The 18,588-nt window shown below is 38.7% G+C and overlaps 1 protein-coding gene across 1 annotated transcript in view; it reads left to right on the top strand.

The window, feature by feature from the left end:
- bicc2 (bicaudal C homolog 2) overlaps window positions 1–18,588 on the top strand; it is a 75,918-nt gene that overhangs the window by 7,381 nt on the left and 49,949 nt on the right. The window contains exons 4-10 of the mRNA XM_034181594.1: window positions 2,827–2,906; window positions 8,055–8,216; window positions 8,341–8,394; window positions 8,556–8,771; window positions 9,570–9,833; window positions 10,024–10,155; window positions 10,377–10,578. Of these exons, the coding sequence (XP_034037485.1) occupies window positions 2,827–2,906; window positions 8,055–8,216; window positions 8,341–8,394; window positions 8,556–8,771; window positions 9,570–9,833; window positions 10,024–10,155; window positions 10,377–10,578 (1,110 nt within the window). The remainder of the gene's footprint in view (window positions 1–2,826; window positions 2,907–8,054; window positions 8,217–8,340; window positions 8,395–8,555; window positions 8,772–9,569; window positions 9,834–10,023; window positions 10,156–10,376; window positions 10,579–18,588) is intronic.

Raw genomic sequence — 18,588 nt, 5'->3', positions numbered from 1 at the left:
CGCAGGAATTCATCAAGCACGTCGGCCACAGCCACGCACTACCACAGAATATGCAGAAGCTGTATATCATTTTTCGGCCAAAACCTCTGTGTTAAATTGGCAATAAAGCTTTGATATAGACGATGTGTGTAAGGTTGATTCCAAGCATTGTCTTGAGCACCATTTCAATGAACTCAGTTTGTATACCTATATGCAAGTTTACTGAACTTGCAATCATTCTAAGTGATGTGTGTGTGCATTGATACCACATTTTAGAGGCGCACGGGTGACTAAAACATACACCTTGGTATTAATAAAGCAATTTATTTTCTATATTGTTCATTTCAACGACATTTTGTGGAGCCCCTCCAACCTTTACCCCAGCCCCCCTTAAGCCCCCCCAACAAAAATATCCTGGCACCGCCGCTAATTCCAGGCAATGAGAGCTGTCAGCTGGGCGTTAGAAGCAAGTTAGAGACAATAAAAAAACCAGCTGATTTCAACAAAATAGTATACAGACCGAGCACGTTTTCACTGAGTGGCCAGTCATGGAAGCACGAATTCTCGCCTTTGGATTGGCCACTTGCTGAAGTAACATAGCACTGACCTTGAGAATTACTCCCAGGCAGGCCCGGATCCAGACCGGTTTGGATGCAGTTGCATCGATCAGATATTGTTATGCATCGTTCGTCATGAGTAAAAAAAAAATCTTGAATAATCCCAAATAGTGCCGAATGTGTCCCCGTGGTGAACACAGCTTTTGATTTGATCCCACAATGCACCACGCAGGTGTATCAAACAAACATAGCGTCAGTCCAGTCGGCATCCAGGAAAAAAGTTGTGCAAGGAAAATTGGGTGCTTATTTCAGCAAGAAACGGTGAGTGGTTTATAAATAGTTTTCAGACAATAGTGTGTTTGAGAGGCATTCTATGATGACTGAAATTACATTTTCTGTGGTTTTTCCGACCATACATGTCAACCTATACGAATTGACCGTAAATTATACAGATTTTTCAGAGTTTCAGAGTCATACGGACATACAAATAAAGTCGGATATTCAGGGTTTGGTCTGCAGTGGCTCTGTAATGAACCGTTTCTGCAGCGCAACTCCACTTTGAAGCATGAACCATTGAAGCAATGCTTCGATCCACTAAGCTCATTGGTTCTTTGATTCACTGCTCTTCAGAAACGGCAAGTCCGTTTCTTAACCCCTCTCACAGCCATTAAAATACCGTTAGTCACTTTTGTGTGGATTAAAGTCACTAACTGTGACTCTTGTCTTGTTGCAGTGAAGAAACGAGAATCATCCTCCGCAGGTCACAGTTTCAAACTCTGCGCGGCTCTCTGCTGAGACAGAGTCCATTCGGAATTAATAACTTCAAAATGAATCGCCGCTTTAAATACAGTGACACCTCTTACAAATGTTGTAATACAGACGTGCTGCCTTCTTTATAAATTACATCCTGACGTGCAGCACAGCAACTGTAAGAGCTCAGCTCAGATATATGAAAAGACATTTATGCCAATAATGTCTGAAAGGAAATGCTTTTGACAAAAACTACAGATTTAGTTTATTCCTATTTATGTCCAGAGATCAAGGATCCACCATGTCAATTTTTGTTATAGTGTTGTTTTTTAGGACATCATATTTATACAAATAAGAAGTGTTCACTATGGTCCGTGAAGTATAATAAATATATTAAAAGAAGTGTGACAGTGTATGTTGAACACAAATAAAAGAATGAAGATTATTGAATAACAAGACGCGTACAATTTTTATTTTATCATTGGGCAAAAATGCATCTGTCAGATTTTCACTCTGGATCCAGCCCTGCCAGGGTCTTCAAATTCGCAGGGAGCATTCTTGGGACATAGACCTTGGACAAGTTCAAACATGGCTAACCTTTATTTTAAGAGGTTAAAAAGTCACATTTTGTTTCACTCTGTTCTGTTTTTTGATTTGAGTGGCAGAGGTGACAATCAGAGTAGAGCGGTACCGTGATGTCAGTGGCAGGTCTCTCTAAAAACGCTTCATTTATGTGTTTATATAACATGTTTCTCATATATTCTGTAAAAGCTAATGAGAAATAAACACATCTAAAACTGAAAATGCTGTTTTGTGGAACCTAATAACACCTCTGAAGTAATTTACAAGTGATTTAGGGGATGTTAGTGTGGAAACATCACAGGCTGATCTAGCTAGCTGCGAACTCCATTTTGTTTGTGTGTAAATATAACCTCTTTGTTGTATATTATGTAAAAGCTAGGAAGAAATAAACACTTCTAAAACTGAAAACGCTGTTGATAACACCTCTAGACTGACTTACAAGACATTTTGCAGATGTCAGCATGCACGCTAGCTTCCGCTAACTTCTGTGCTTGTCAAAAGCTCATAAATGTAAATATTGTTTTTGATTGACTGATTGATAGCTGGGCTTTATTGAACATGTACAAAGTGTAAGTAAGACAATAGGATCTTTATATATATATATATATATATATATATATATATATATATATATATATATATATATATATATATATATATACATACACACACACACTGCACTGGGATACCAATTAAACAACTGCAAATTATAAAGAAGACAATGCTCATACGGCTGAGGGTATTTTAGCATTGCGTTATGTTTACTTTTAAACTTTGATCTAAAAACAATTCAGACATGTACAAGTAAAAGCTCTTGGGTAGACAGATGTTTTCACATCACTTTGTTTGTAAGACACTTCTAACCAATGTTGTCTTGTTGAGAAAGTGTTTAATATGTTCCCTTTAAATTTGCTGAACACCATTTCTTTATAATAAGAGCATTCTTATTTCCAATTAGATCCACATGTGAAGGTGGAAGGCAGAAGAATCAATGTTTTGGAAGCCAAAAAGAAGATACTTGAAGTGCTGGAAACCAGAGTGAGTGCTTTTGAAAATTTGATTTTTCATGTTTATTACTTCACCATGAAAGAAGAAATCAACTGTGCAATGTTTGCACTGGGAAGGACAAATGAACAATGAATGCTATGTGTGTTGTAGCACTATATAAAGTCTACTTGAATCTACTTGACCTTTTCATCGTGCACGCTGGCGGTAGTGCAAGATACTGTAATCGCCCATGTGTATCAGTGTACAAAATAACTCCAAAAAGATTGAGCAGAATTTCACCAGACATGTTTGAAATATTCCTTCGGTGTCTCTAGATGATTTAAGTATATTTGGTCACAAAATTTTGTACTGTTATTCTACAGTGTTGCTGTTAATTCTATAAAAATCAAACAAACAAAACAAAAACAGTCAAGAGACTCAATAAGATTTCATTGAGTTTCCTCCATTTTGCTGAAGCCACCATAGGAGTTTTCATTGGGGATCCCCATGTTGATTTGGCTTTTCTATCACAACTCCAGGGGTACAAGAAAAATGGGACACGGCATGCCTTGAAGCAGGAGTATTCGGTTCGGGAGTCAAGTGCATTCATGCCATGCCAGGAATTTGTAAATATAACGCAATGCTAAAATACCCTCTTCCGTATGAGCATACAAATTGTACACAGAATGTGACCTTTTGACCTCTTAAAATAGGTCAAAATTAGCCGTCTTTGAACTTGTCCAAGGTGTTATGTGTCGGACGCAGCCCGGAGAACCGACCAGCGTTTGAAGGACCCAGTATAAAATAAGCAGAGCATGGTACAAAGGGTAACAGAGTTTAATGAACATAACAGTGATGTGAAAAAATATAAAAGTGTGCGGTCTGGCGTGGTGGTTTTGCGGTGCGCTCCCAGCAGCGCCAACGGTCCGGAGCCAGAACCAATTTGGACCCAAGGACCCCGCCGACACCCCCCAGGTGGCCGCGACAAACCGAGTCTGTGAAAGAAGGAATCATTATGTGAGTTCACACTCAACACACAGAGAGAACGCTCAAAGGTGCACATACAGCAAACACTTCCTGGCTTAATTACTAATCAGCTTCCCACCCTGCAGGCATGGAACATCCAGTTCACAAAACTCCACTGCAGTGGAAGCTGATTACACGACCAAAATACAGCTCAATATAATAAGGTGTGAGGGACACCACATTTACTGACTGTATAAATGTTAGTCACAAAATCTAACGTACCTCAGGAAGTGTGCTGACGAGCGTGAGACCTCACCCCCTCCTCTTTCACAGACCATGCATCAAACCTGGACGTTCTCTGCATCCACTGATGATGAGATGGCTCCCGAGACAACGATCTCACCTGTCTGGTCACAAGGTCGAGTCTCTGGCAAATACACACTGTGTACTCCAGTCTTAAATGCCACCATGTTCCAATCCATGTAGATGCACCACAGCTGTGAGTCCTGATGAGCCGCAGGTGATCAGCCTCAGGTGATCAGGGTGAGGTCCTGATAAACTCAGCTACACAGCCACTCAGTCCCAAATGCAAGCCACCTGGAAGGAAAAACAAAAGACAGAAACAAAAAGGCAGCCAGGCCCCCCCAGCCATACAACACAAGGTCTGTGTCCCAAGAATGTTCCTTGTGAATTTGAAGATCCTGGCAGTAATAGGACTGGACTTGTGCTGTTGGCTGTATGAGCATAACAATAGGAAACAGAATGTGACCTTTTGACCTCTTAAAATAGGTCAAAATTAGCCGTCTTTGAACTTGTCCAAGGTCTGTGTCCCAAGAATGTTCCCTGTGAATTTGAAGAACCTGGCAGTAACAGGAGTGGACTTATACTGAGCAAAGACAGATGGACAGACGCAAAGCCTTTGCAATACCCAATGGCCATATTTTGGCCTCAGGTAAAAATACCATGTCTGGATAGAATTTTAGTCTATGTCAGTAGGCTAAAACAGATGCATTAAGCTGGCCAATACACCAGTGTATTGCACAGTGCATGGTGGTGCATGAAGTTACTGCACTTGCCTCCCTAACAGACTATCCCTTAATCAAGCCCAGCCATGTAGCATTAGCATACTACGTGTACAGCTGGAGTGGCTTTAGAAAAATCAAACCAACGTGTGGCTTTCAAACCAAACCTCCTCTAATGATGACTCCAAGCAAAATGGGAGAAGCCCAGTGAAATATCATTCAGTTGTTTTTTTTTTTTACAGAATTATTCTGGCAATCACGTCTGATTACTGTACTTTAAGAGTGGAACAGTACTTTTTACAGTAATAAGCTATTGTATGTTACCGTAGGCACACCGGAGAATACCAGCACACTGTCATTAGGGTATTGTAACTTAAAACAGAAATGGGTTACAGTGAAGGTCTTCAAAAACGTAGTCAGCAAAACACATTTTCCAGAATAGCTCCACAACCAATAGGGCTAGAGAAATGATGTGAAGCTTATAGGATAAGATAGTATAAGATAAGATAATCCTTTAATATTCCTACGATGAGGAAATTTACGATGTTCCAGCAGCACAGGGACATCACAGAACAACAGTGCAAGTATGCAAAAGGAACAATAATACCAAAATACAGAAGTCTAGTTCTGTGTGGAATAACAATATATACATTAGAGTAGAGTGCACTATATACATGCAGAAAAAGAATGTTTGTAATATTGCACAAGTGTTCAAGTGATGTTATATGTTGATGATATATCAACCAGCAAATCCTTTGTAAACGGTATGAGTGACATCATGAAATGACATCATAAGTGTCTTGGAGACACTTTACTCTTCATCCATTTCTAGACAGAATGGTGAGATACTCAAATATTTATAAATATTTCAATTCACAAATATTTGTGTACTTGGATACCATGACCTGAATGAGTGAGAAGCTTGACAGACATTTTCCAAGAACATACAGCACATGAAACCACATGGACTTTAGTGACCCTTCACAGCTCCCCGCAGGCGCCTTTGTCCCAAAATATTATCCAGCACAGCATGTGTTCGTGTCACAGCTCCAATAACTTTCATTCATGTTGCATCTGCAGTGAGTACTGGCAGAGAAAAAAAAAAGAAAAAAAAAAAAAGAATAACACATCAAAATGTATTTAAATACTGCCTATAATATGAACTACACAATTTACAAGTGTATACTAACATTACAAATGTATTAAAAATACTGTGTTTTTACACCCACATGCAGTGATAGCACGCTATTGTTTTCTGTCCTGCGTATTTGTGTGTGAACAAAATAACTCAGACTTGTGATCTGACTTGTGGAATACCAACACTGAACCCAAACATAAGAAGGACACACTCAGATCTCCATGATAAAGTGATCAATCTCAGTTTGAAATGTCAAACAAACATGGTAAGTTTTCAGCATGATGGCTTTCATCAGACAACCACTCGGCTGAGACTGAAACTGAAATCTACGTGTGCTACGTTTGGTTCCAACAAGTATCAGTATTATTTAATACCATCACCTAACACTGAGAGGCTATAGACTTTCAACCTTTACGTGAGCCATATATGTACCATGTTACATCTTTAATTGGAAAAATTTCCCAACCATGAATTTGACTTTGTGGGGTTATTTATGACCCGTATGCTTTTTAACATTACAGGTTTTGATTTTATTGCCATGTTTCACTTCTAATCCCTATATTGTAACATTTTGCAGTGAACTATGGCTAACAGGCCAAGAATTGCAGCTTTTGTTGCTGCAGAAGCCTTGAGGCAACTATTGTAATGACCAAAGGGAGGAGATCAGGAGCTACATGTAAGGGGATCAGGTAGAGACTGGTGGTCAAGTCAGAGCTTGTGGCGTGGAAGACCCTGAGGCCAAGAACTGCCCCCATAGGTCTACCAGAAGATCAGTCTGTAGGAAACAATGGATCTACTGATCAGGACCACACTGACAGGTCATACACAAGCAAAAATGTAACAGTTATGGGAAGAAATCCTCCTCAAGGTCAGCGTCTTGAGCAGGAGATCATCAGGAACCCACCAGGCATAACCCTTGAAACACAATGTATCAAGATCCAGTCAGTCATTTTTGCATTAAAAATGGTTAAAACAACATAATTAATTACACCTGCAGAATACAGGTTACTATTAAATGTTAATATGAAGTGACAGATGACCTTTCTGTTGGCAACATGGCATTTGACTTTGGGTGATGTTGAAGGGTCAAGCTCAAGGTTACAACAGTTAAACTCAAACCGTTCAGAGACAATATGGATTAAACCATTAAGGTGTCTTGACACTTGCACAAATTTGATCTGCGCACTGACACGCAATCTGCCGTGCCAGAAAGTAAACTTGTTGTAAACCATTGTAAACTGTGCGGGGCTGCGTGCAAGTGTGCAAAGAAAATTTTGAAATGTTCAAAATCTCTGGCACGCATTAATTTTGTGGATGACATGTGAACATTGCGCAGTCTATTCAAAAACACTATGGGCCACAGCGAGTCATTGCGTCAGTGCAACGCATCACAGCGCAACTCATCTGAATGATTATGACGAGACGTTAAATCTCTAATAAACATAATTTTACAGATATTCATAAGAAGGAATGAAAATGCAACTGTCTACCAAGCCATTACAATATAAATATTATAAATAATTATCTTTGAGATGATTCCAAATGCGTTCTCCACATCATGAAAATTCCTCTGTGATTCTGGAGCGATTAGAGGTGGTTTCATCAGCCAAACTCTGACAGCAAATGATTAATCCACTACAAAATAATTATTTTATATAATGCAATGTCCAGTGGTACAAAACACAGCATCCAGTGGAACACAGCGGGGTCGCATTCACATGACGAATTGCATGGCATTGCAGGGGTTAAATGCGTGCAAGTGTCAAGGTGCCTTAACACTAAAATTAAGAAAAGACCTTGAAGACTGCTATACCCACATGCTTAGAATGTTCCCAAATGTTCACTAGGAGCAGCAAATGACAACTGCAGAGGCAGATTTGAGAGGTAGAGGTAGATTTGTCAAGAGTAAGTAACAAGATCTGAGAGAGGCAAGAGTTTTGTTGAGTACTGCAGTAGGAGTGAGAAGTTAGCATCAAAACTCATCCACTGGAAGTCACATTTAAATTTGATCAGAAATATTTCCGTCACTGAACAGCGGAGTTCAAAGTTCACGCCATTGTTCAACGTGTGCAGGTGAACAAGGTGACGTTAAAGATGGATGTGGCCTACACAGAACACTCCCATGTGATCGGGAAAGGTGGTGGAAACATCAAAAATGTGATGGAGGTCACGTCCTGTCACATCCATTTCCCCGACTCAAATCGCCACAGCGCCACCGGAGAGAAAAGCAACCAGGTAACTTTCACTGACGCTGGAAAAAATAAAACTGAAACTGTAATTGTTCAACGAAAATCTGAAAAATTACTTGTTTTATGTTTAACTTGAAGTAAATTAATTTGTTTTTTTTCCACATTAACAGGTCTCCATTGCTGGGCCAATAGAAGGAGTGGAGGAAGCCAGGAGGAGGATAAGAGTGCGTGCTGAGTAAAGTTTATTACACTTTGATATCATTTATCAATGGTAGGAATCAGATTAAAATGATCCCTGACACAGAGAGGACATATATTTATCTGTCTAAACCACATTCCACTCTCTTTCTCACACTTTCCATATAATCTCACCGCTTGTCACTAGGACTTGCAACCGCTGGCCTTGACCTTTGACCTTCCTGTCAGCATAGTACCCCAGGATGTACCAGATGCCGGCTCTCCGCTCATCCAGCAGCTTGTACAGACACTGGGGGTCAGTGTGAGCTTCAGAGCAGTGCCACCCCAGCCTCAGATGCAGCCCCAGCTCTACGGAAACTGCTGCACCATCTGGGGCCTGCAGGGTAACGCAGCTGCTGTGAAGGTTAGCGAGGAAGGGCATTCAGCTAATGCACCATAGATTTATGCCACTCCTGTTCTGTAGAGCCAGACCAATAAGGATTTTTTTGGGGTATTGTTATTAGGGACTTAAAAAAAAAATTACAATGCTGATATATCTGCCAATATATCCATAGAAAATGGCACTGATTTCTAATATCTTGTTATCAAACGCTTATGACAAAGAAATGTAACTGCCTTGATATTTACCAGTTTAAATATGAACTTTATTATACATAAATAGTATACATAAGTAGTAAATATAAATAAATATAATACAACCAATGTGCATCACGGTTCTGTCATGCTGCCTTCACTCGGATTGGCAGTCGCCATGTTGCATTCTTCAGTATTTGCATAAAACAGACTATTTTCACCCCACCCATCTGGCGGCATAGCGACCTCTTGTCACCGTAAAATGCCCACTCTGATTGAAAATGAATGGGAGCTGGTTGCTCTGGTCTCTTATACCTAATCTGACCAAGGGGTGATGGGGTCCCAGCCATGCTTGACAACACTGTAAACAACACCATCAACTTGCCCTCTGTTGGACACAAAATGCAATGACAATAACAGTCAAAGTGTTTTTCCTGTATTGTTTGTTTGGTAAAATAAAAGTTTTTGAAAGGATCCTGTTGGCCGACAATATCTGCCAACCAATATATGGGTCAGATTCTAGTTATAGCCACATTAGACTTTATTTTCTAGTTTGTGTGTGTGTGTGTGTGTGTGTGTGTGCATGTTCAAGCAGCCCATCATCTTATTTCATGTCTCCATCTGGCAGAAGGCGGCCTGCATTCTGATGGATCTGCTGCTTGGGGCTGAGGTTGTGGGTCAGACAGCAGCGTGCATCGTTAGCAGCCAGCTGGACGTCACCTCTCAGCAGCACCTCTTTCTTTTGGGGCAGAACGGCGCTCACTTCCTGAGCGTCATGCACCAGACCCACACCCAGATCATTTTACCGGACCTCAGTGCTCCACAGAACCCTCCGTCATTGCTCATCCAGGGCAGCCCTGACGGAGTGTGTCTAGCCCGGCAGCAGCTCATGGTACAGGAGAATTGTGGAATCTCACAGGAGAAAGTGGTTTCTTTACTGCTTTAAACAGAATTTTTTTTTTCCAAACAGTTGCAGGTTTTGCAAGCATGCAGATTAAAATGATTTCACATCTTGCGTGCTGTATAAGATTAAAGTCTTTTTCTGCAAAAATTGACTCATTTGTGCATGTGTGCTCATGCAGGATTGCCTGCCTGTGTGTTTGATGTTTGACATGCGTGACGACGGAGAGGCAGATACCTGTAAACTGGCTCAGATGATGCAAAACCTCGGAGTCTTCATTAGCATCAAGCCTAAATTAAAGCAGACCAGCAAGGTGCAAGTTTATCCTCAGGAGACTCATGGTCATTCCAGTCATGTCCTTCTACAAGGACATTATGTATTTTGTTTGGCTGTGAATCTGCTCATTTTATTCTGTGTATCGTGGTCAAACAGCCAGACTAACACATTATACAGTGTTGTGCGATTTCTGTATTTCTGTTTGTTTTAATGCTGTGTGTTGAATACTGATGTAAAGTCTGGGTGCATGTGTTTCAGTCAGTAGTGGTGAAAGGTTTGGAAAAGAACATCTCGTGTCTTTATGAGGCTCGCCGCCTGCTGCTGGGATTGGACTCTTGTGAGTCCACCAAGGTGATTGAAATGACCCGCGACCCGGTGTTATCCAGCAGTGGACTGACCAGCTACTGGCTCAACCTGTTGCTGCAGCAGCTCCATCTCTCTGAGCAAGGTGAGCAGGAACGTGCGCATATGTATGCAGTAGGTTCACCGAACACACACACACACACACACACACAGTATATATTGTACAAATAATGAATGTTTATGAGTGCAACGGTAAGAATACATTCATTATTTGTTTTATATAACGCCTAACAATCCTGGCGATGTAGTCTGTACCTGATGCCGTGTATTGACTTCTTTGTGTACAGACTGCTGTTTGCTTTCCTTAATCCAGTGAAAATGATCAAACTCTTAATCCAATAGTGCTTCTACTTCGGGTAGAGACACCCCAGCGAATATTGCAAATGCCTCCAGATGATTTACCGCGTACTGGTTTTGTTGTTACCCGAGGCCAACATATGGCCATCGTGTATTGTGAAGACCTGGCGTCCGTCCGCCTGTCTGTCCATCCATCCATCTGTATGTGTACAGCATAAGTCCAATTGTATTACTGCAGCAGTCTTCAAATTCACAGGGAACATTCTTGGGACACAGACCTTGGACAAGTTTGAAGATGGCTAACCTTGGCATATTTTAAGAGGTTAAGAATTCGCATTCTGTACCTAATTTTATGGTATGATCTCACAGACGTTAGTGTGGTGACATCACATGCTGCTAGCTCGGTGGAAACGCAGTTTTGTTTGTGTGTAAATATAACCTTTGTCATATAATATGTATATATGACAGGTGAGGGTGGGAGGACACAAATGCGAGGCTCACACAAGCAACTCTTGTTGCAGAACGGTTTTAATGTGGTAAGCAAAGGTCAGTACACGGATAGGCAGTCCAAAAGGCTCAGCAGCAGTACAATGATCATAAGGCTAGTTGTGGTCGGTACAAACAAGCAGGAGGTCGAAAACACAATGAAGCAGGCAAGACTAGAGATCACGAGGTCAAGAGCTGGAGAGAAAGCACAGGGCACATCAATCTGGTGAGGAACGAACACAGACAGTGAGTATATACGATATCGTATACCCCAGAAGCCAATCAGCAAATCCAGGACAGGTGTGCAAGGAAGGAACCAGAAACAGGGCGTGGCCAGAGACAGAGAGCGAGACAGCAACAGACACACCCCTACCAGAAAAGGAACACAAAGCAAAGCATACATGAACAAAAGGAAGATAACCAAACTGACCAAACACAAAACAGAAAACCAACCCCACTGTCAATCCCTGACAGTATATGTCACGGACATGACGAGCAAAGCTCTTCAGCACCATGTCATTTAGGTCCTTCAGACTTTTTTTTTTTGAGTAAATGCTTCAGTTGAGCATGGCTAAACCTTTCAGTTTCTGGGGGGGGGGGGGGCTCCCTGGGGCTCCCCTGTCTTTAAAATATTTTTCTTTTTTTGTCTTTCACCTTCTGGGGGTCTCCACTCCTCAGACCCCCCTAATTACAGCCCTTTTAACCCCCTGTCACTTTAAGCATTTTTTTAAATGTAGATGTAAATTAATATTCAAAGTTTTCAGCTAGTTGACAGTAGGGCTGTACAATATGGAAACTTATCATATTGCAATATAGTCATATCAATATGATATACGATATGACTATGATTTCACACAAAGTATAGCAACAGTGAAAATTAAACATTCTTAAACAAAACAGTAATAACACCACACTCATTTTGTACTCATCCTAATACAGTGCCCTCCAAAAGTATTGGAACACTTGGTATTTCACACATTATATGTTCAATGTCACTGACATTAATGACCGAAGCGCTTCACTATCTGTGTATATAGCGTCAAACAATAATTTAAAATGGAATAATTGCTTTTTAAAACAATGTTGTCCGATTTGTGGCTTCGTCTACCATGGGCAGATTTTTTGTGCCATTTGCGGTTTGTGACTTTGTTTACCATCGTCAGAGTTTTTGTGTCATTTTCGGTTTGTGGCTTTGTTTACCATCGGTTTGTGGCTTTTGACGACAATATTGTCCGGTTTGTGGCTTTGTCTACCATCGGTTTGTGGCTTTATACAGCTTTTTACGACAATGTTGTCCGGTTTGTGGCATTTTCCCCTTTGGGCAGATTTTTTGTGCCATTTCCGGTTTGTGCCTTCGTCTACCATAACAGCGAGTTTCACGCCACAGTGTGGCGCTTTGGTCATATCCTAATAATGCCTCTGAAGTGATTTAAAAGACATTTAGCAGATGTTAGCATTCAGTGACAAAGTGACAAATGTTAGCATTCAGTGACAAAGTGACAAAAGTTTTTATTCGGCACACAAAATATTCAAATAGAAAAAAATGAACAATTCCACAAACGCATAAACAAAACTAGTGAGTCCGAAAGGGTGTGGGCTGAAGCAAAGCTTATTAGCGCCCACCCCTGCTAGTACAAGTCCATCAATTCTAATCAGTCATATTTACATAAATACAAATTCACTACTACATGTCGACACACAGACATACACATCAATATACTATTCACTTATAATTATATTTATATAGTACCAGATCACAAGAAAGTCAAATCAAGGCACTTTACGCAAGTAAGGACTAACCTTACCAACCAACCCCCAGAACAAGCACTAGGCAACTGTGGTGAGGAAAAACTCCCTATAAGGAAGAAACCTCAAGCAGACCAGGCTTTTGGTGGTGCTCCCCTCCACAGCATGTCTTTTTCCTGGTTCTCTCCCTCAGCCCCAACCAGTCCCAGCAGAAGACTGCCCCTCCCTGAGCCTGGTTCTGCTGGAGGTTTCTTCCTGTTAAAAGGGAGTTTTTCCTTCCCACTGTAGCCAAGTGCTTGCTCACAGGGGGTCGTTTTGACCGTTGGGGTTTTACATAATTATTGTATGGCCTTGCCTTACAATATAAAGCGCCTTGGGGCAACTGTTTGTTGTGATTTGGCGCTATATAAAAAAACAATTGATTGATTGATTGATTGACCCTCTGCTTGGGCTGTGCCATATATACCTATATACATACGTATATACTTTACATACATAAATATATACATATATATACATACATATACACGGTCACTTATATACATATACACCTACCCATATCTATATATCTACATACACATATATCCACACATTCAAATATACAATAAATCCCACTTATAAATTGAACATTCCCTATAAATCAAATTATATTTGCTTCTTTATGATACTTAGACATGATGTTCTTTTTGATTAGTTTCTTAAATCTTACTAAGGTACCACTCATTCTAACCTCTGTTGAACATTCGTTCCATTTCTTCACCCCAACCACAGACACACAAAAACCCTTTACATTTGTTCTTACTGGTGGTTTCATAAAAATTGCACAACCTCTTAAACTATATCTGGATTCCCTCAATCTGAACAGACTCTGGACATGTCTCGGTAAGGCTTGGTTTTTCACTGGAAACAAAGTTTGAATTGTAATGTAATCGACCAAATCTATGAATTTTAATAAATTTAAAGACACAAATAGAGAATGAATTGGTTCATGATAATGTTTATTGCAGATGATTCGTATGGCTCGTTTTTGCAAAAGGAATATTGGATTGGTGTTTGATTTGTAAGTGTTTCCCCATGACTCAACACAATATGTCATATATGGTACCATCAGAGAATGACATAAAGTAAGTAACTCTTCTTGTGGCAGTACGTCTTTGGCTTTATACAAAATGGCTATAGTTTTTGACAATTTTGATTTCACATAATTCATATGTGGTTTCCAGCTAAGTTTATTATCAATTATAACACTTAAAAATTTATTCTCTCTTACTAACTCAATTTCCTTATTGTTTATAGTTAAATTTTTACATTTGGGTGCCTGTTTATTTCCAAATATAATACATTTGGTTTTCCCAAGGCTGAGTGACAACTTATTAGCGTCAAACCAAACCTTAAATTTTTCCAGTTCTTTCTTCACTATGTCCAGAAGCTGTTCAAGATTTTCACCACTACAGAACACAGCTGTATCATCCCCAAAAAGGACACATCTCAGTGAACTCGACACCCAACTTATATCATTTATATAGATTATAAACAACAAAGGACCCAGCACTGAGCCCTGCGGCACCCCACATGTGACTTCCCTGAGTTCAGAATTTGTATTATTGAATTGAACATACTGAGTGGCAGCATTAACAACCAATCAGAGTAGAGTTGCACCATAATATCACAGTCTGGTTGCTAGCTGCAAACTAGAGGTGGGCGATACCGGGAATTTTGGTATTGATCTGATACCAAGTAAATACAGGCCCAGTATCGCTGATATCGATACTGATACCAATACTTTTTCATATTTAAGCTTCATAGATCCAAAGGATCCAAAAGACCTAGGATACAATTTCGTCAAACATTGTACGTGACAACAAAATACATACACACATATACAATGAATCAATAATGATATTCAAACAAAGTCTATTAAAATAAGACTGGAAAGTAATATTAGATGAAACTGAGGTTAACTCGGCTTATAACACTTTTTTGAATAAATTTTTGACTCTCTATGATCAATGTTGCCCTGTGAAATCAATCCAAATCAAACAACAAGCTAAAACCAACCCATGGATGACAAGCAGTTTAATTAATGCCTGTAAAAAGAAAAACTGGCTATACAGGGTATTTATTAAAGAAAGAACAATCGAAACAGAAAATAAATATAAAATATATAAAAATAAGTTGACATGTGTATTAAGAAATTGTAAAAAGATGTATTATAAAACACAACTAGAACAAAACAAGGGAAATATTAAAGGCCTCTGGAATGTAATAAATAGTGTCATCAGGAAAAAGGAGAACCGTAGTACCTTGCCGGACTATTTCATTGACAGTGATAAAAAGATCTATAACAACGAAGAGCTAGTAAATGCATTTAATCATTATTTTGTCAATATAGGGCCAGAATTGGCAGCTGAAATAAAAATGCCATATTCAGCCTCAGAAATAGGTACTGAACAAGTAAACTCAAATTCATTCTTTCTATCAGCAACAGACGAAATGGAAATAATAAACACTGTTAATGAACTGAAGGTAAAAAAATCAGTAGATTGCAATAAGTTGGACACTACAATAATTAAACAAGTCATTAATGAAATTGCAAAACCTCTAAGTCATATCTATAACTTATCTTTTATTAATGGAGAGTTTCCAAGTCAAATGAAGATTGCCAAAATTACACCTATATATAAAAGTGGAGATAAGTATCTATTCTCAATTTATAGACCTATATCTGTGTTATCTCAATTCTCAAAAATTTTAGAAAAACTATATACAGTACGGTTAGATCAATACATTGAAAAGTTCAAGATATTAAACGATAACCAGTATGGTTTCAGAAAAAATAGATCAACAACTTTAGCTTTAATTGATTTAGTGGAAGAAATAACAAATAATATTGATAAAAAGAAACATACAATGGCGATCTTCAGTGACTTAAAAAAGGCGTTTGATACTATTAACCACAACATATTATTATGTAAATTGGAAAAAATTGGCATAAGGGGTATTGCACTAAATTGGCTCCAATCTTATTTAAACAACAGACAACAATATGTACAAATAGGAGAATATAAATCTTTGTTTAAACAGATACATTGTGGAGTTCCACAAGGGTCCGTTTTAGGACCTAAACTTTTTTTAATTTATATTAATGACTTGCAATTCATCTCTGAAAAACTGAAATTTATCCTCTTTGCTGATAACACAACGATAGTATGTTCTGGGGAAAACCTGGAACAACTTATGATCGAAATGCAAATAGAAATTATTAAATTAAAAAATTGGTTTGATAGTAATAAATTGTCACTTAATATTTCAAAGACAAAATTAATGCTCTTTGGAAACCAAGAAATGAAAACAAAAGTAAATCTTAAAATTGACATGGTTCCTATTGAAAGGGTTAACCAATATAGATTTTTAGGAATAATAATCGGTCACAGGATGTGCTGGAAAACCCACATTGCTAGCATACAATCCAAAATGGCCAGAAGTATTTCCATAATGGGGAAAGCCAAACATTTCTTAGATCAGGAGTCCTTATATATTATTTATTGCACATTAATATTACTTTATATTAGCTATGGCATTGAGGTATGGGGTAATGCATTTAAAAGTAATGTAGACACACTTTTTGAGTTACAGAAAAGGGCAATAAGAATCATCCATAATGTAGGCTTCAGAGATCATACGAGTACACTGTTTTTACAATCCAAAATACTAAAATTGAAAGATCTTGCAGAATTTAAAACTTTACAAATTATTTTTAAAGTGAAACAAAACCTACTATCAGATAACCTCCAAAAATTGTTTAGTGAAAGAGAGGGAGATTACAATCTAAGAAGGAAATATAATTTAAAAAAACAGTGTGCTCGTACAACAATGAAACAAATGTGCCTTACGAGACATGGGGTGGATTTATGGAATAATCTAACTGAGGACATCAAAGTATGTACTACAGTACATCAATTCAAAAGAAATTTAAAACTCAAAATATTAAAAAATATGAAACTGAATAACATAATTCTTAGTATACATACAGGTGTGCATGTTTGTGGATCTAAACTGTTATATTATTTGGTCATGACGAATGTATGTGAAATATGAATGCACACGAGTTGCCCATGATACATGTGTGCGGGAAAAAAAAAAAATTATTATATCATCAAGTTTAATCGAATATAGGTAAATGTGCATGCATGCATGGGCCTGGGTGCCCATGGGTGCATGTATGTGGGTTAAAAGTGTTATACTGTCAAATCTCATTGAATTTAGTGTGTGTATTGGTGTATGTAAGGGTATTTGTGTATAGAGGTAGTGTATTTATGTAAATACATGTTGATATGTATAATGCAAGGTGTGTGTTTATATAGGTATATATGATCTCAAAATTTTTTTATTTATTCTTGTCTGCGTAGTCGAAAATAAAACATGTGAAAGGGGGTAGAAAATATAAGTTTTACTTCATTCTACTCCCTTTGAGTAATGTGTGGATTTTCAAAGATGAATGTGCGCAATGTATAAATGTTTTTAACTTGCTCAATAAAGTATACATCATCATCATCAACACACACACACACACACACACACACACACACACACACACACACACACACACACACACACACACACACACACACACACACACACACACACACACACACACACACACACACACACACACACACACACACACACACACATATATACAACCCCTGGCAAAAATTATGGAATCACCGGCCTCAGAGGATGTTCATTCAGTTGTTTAATTTTGTAGAAAAAAAAGCAGATCACAGACATGACACAAAACTAAAGTCAATTCAAATGGCAACTTTCTGGCTTTAAGAAACACTATAAGAAATCAAGAAAAAAAGATTGTGGCAGTCAGTAACGGTTACTTTTTTAGACCAAGCAGAGGAAAAAAATATGGAATCACTCAATTCTGAGGAAAGAATTATGGAATCACCCTGTAAATTTTCATCCCCAAAACTAACACCTGCATCATATCAAATCTGCTCGTTAGTCTGCATCTAAAAAGGAGTGAACACACCTTGGAGAGCTGTTGCACCAAGTGGACTGACATGAATCATGGCTCCAACATGAGAGATGTCAATTGAAACAAAGGAGAGGATTATCAAACTCTTAAAAGAGAGTAAATCATCATGCAATGTTGCAAAAGATGTTGGTTGTTCACAGTCAGCTGTGTCTAAACTGATGACCAAATACAAACAACATGGGAAGGTTGTTAAAGGCAAACATACTGGTAGACCAAGGAAGACATCAAAGCATCAAGACAGAAAACTTAAAGCAATATGTCTCAAAAATCGAAAATGCACAACAAAACAAATGAGGAACGAATGGAAGGAAACTGGAGTCAACGTCTGTGACCGAACTGTAAGAAACCGCCTAAAGGAAATGGGATTTACATACAGAAAAGCTAAAGGAAAGGCATCATTAACACCTAAACAGAAAAAAACAAGGTTACAATGGGCTAAGGAAAAGCAATTGTGGACTGTGGATGACTGGATGAAAGTCATATTCAGTGATGAATCTCGAATCTGCATTGGGCAAGGTGATGATGCTGGAA

Source organism: Thalassophryne amazonica, chromosome 11 (genome assembly GCF_902500255.1).
Source record: "Thalassophryne amazonica chromosome 11, fThaAma1.1, whole genome shotgun sequence".
NCBI classification, from domain to species: domain Eukaryota; kingdom Metazoa; phylum Chordata; class Actinopteri; order Batrachoidiformes; family Batrachoididae; genus Thalassophryne; species Thalassophryne amazonica.
Note: the sequence above shows the minus strand (reverse complement) of the source record. Positions and strands in the feature narration are given on the sequence as shown.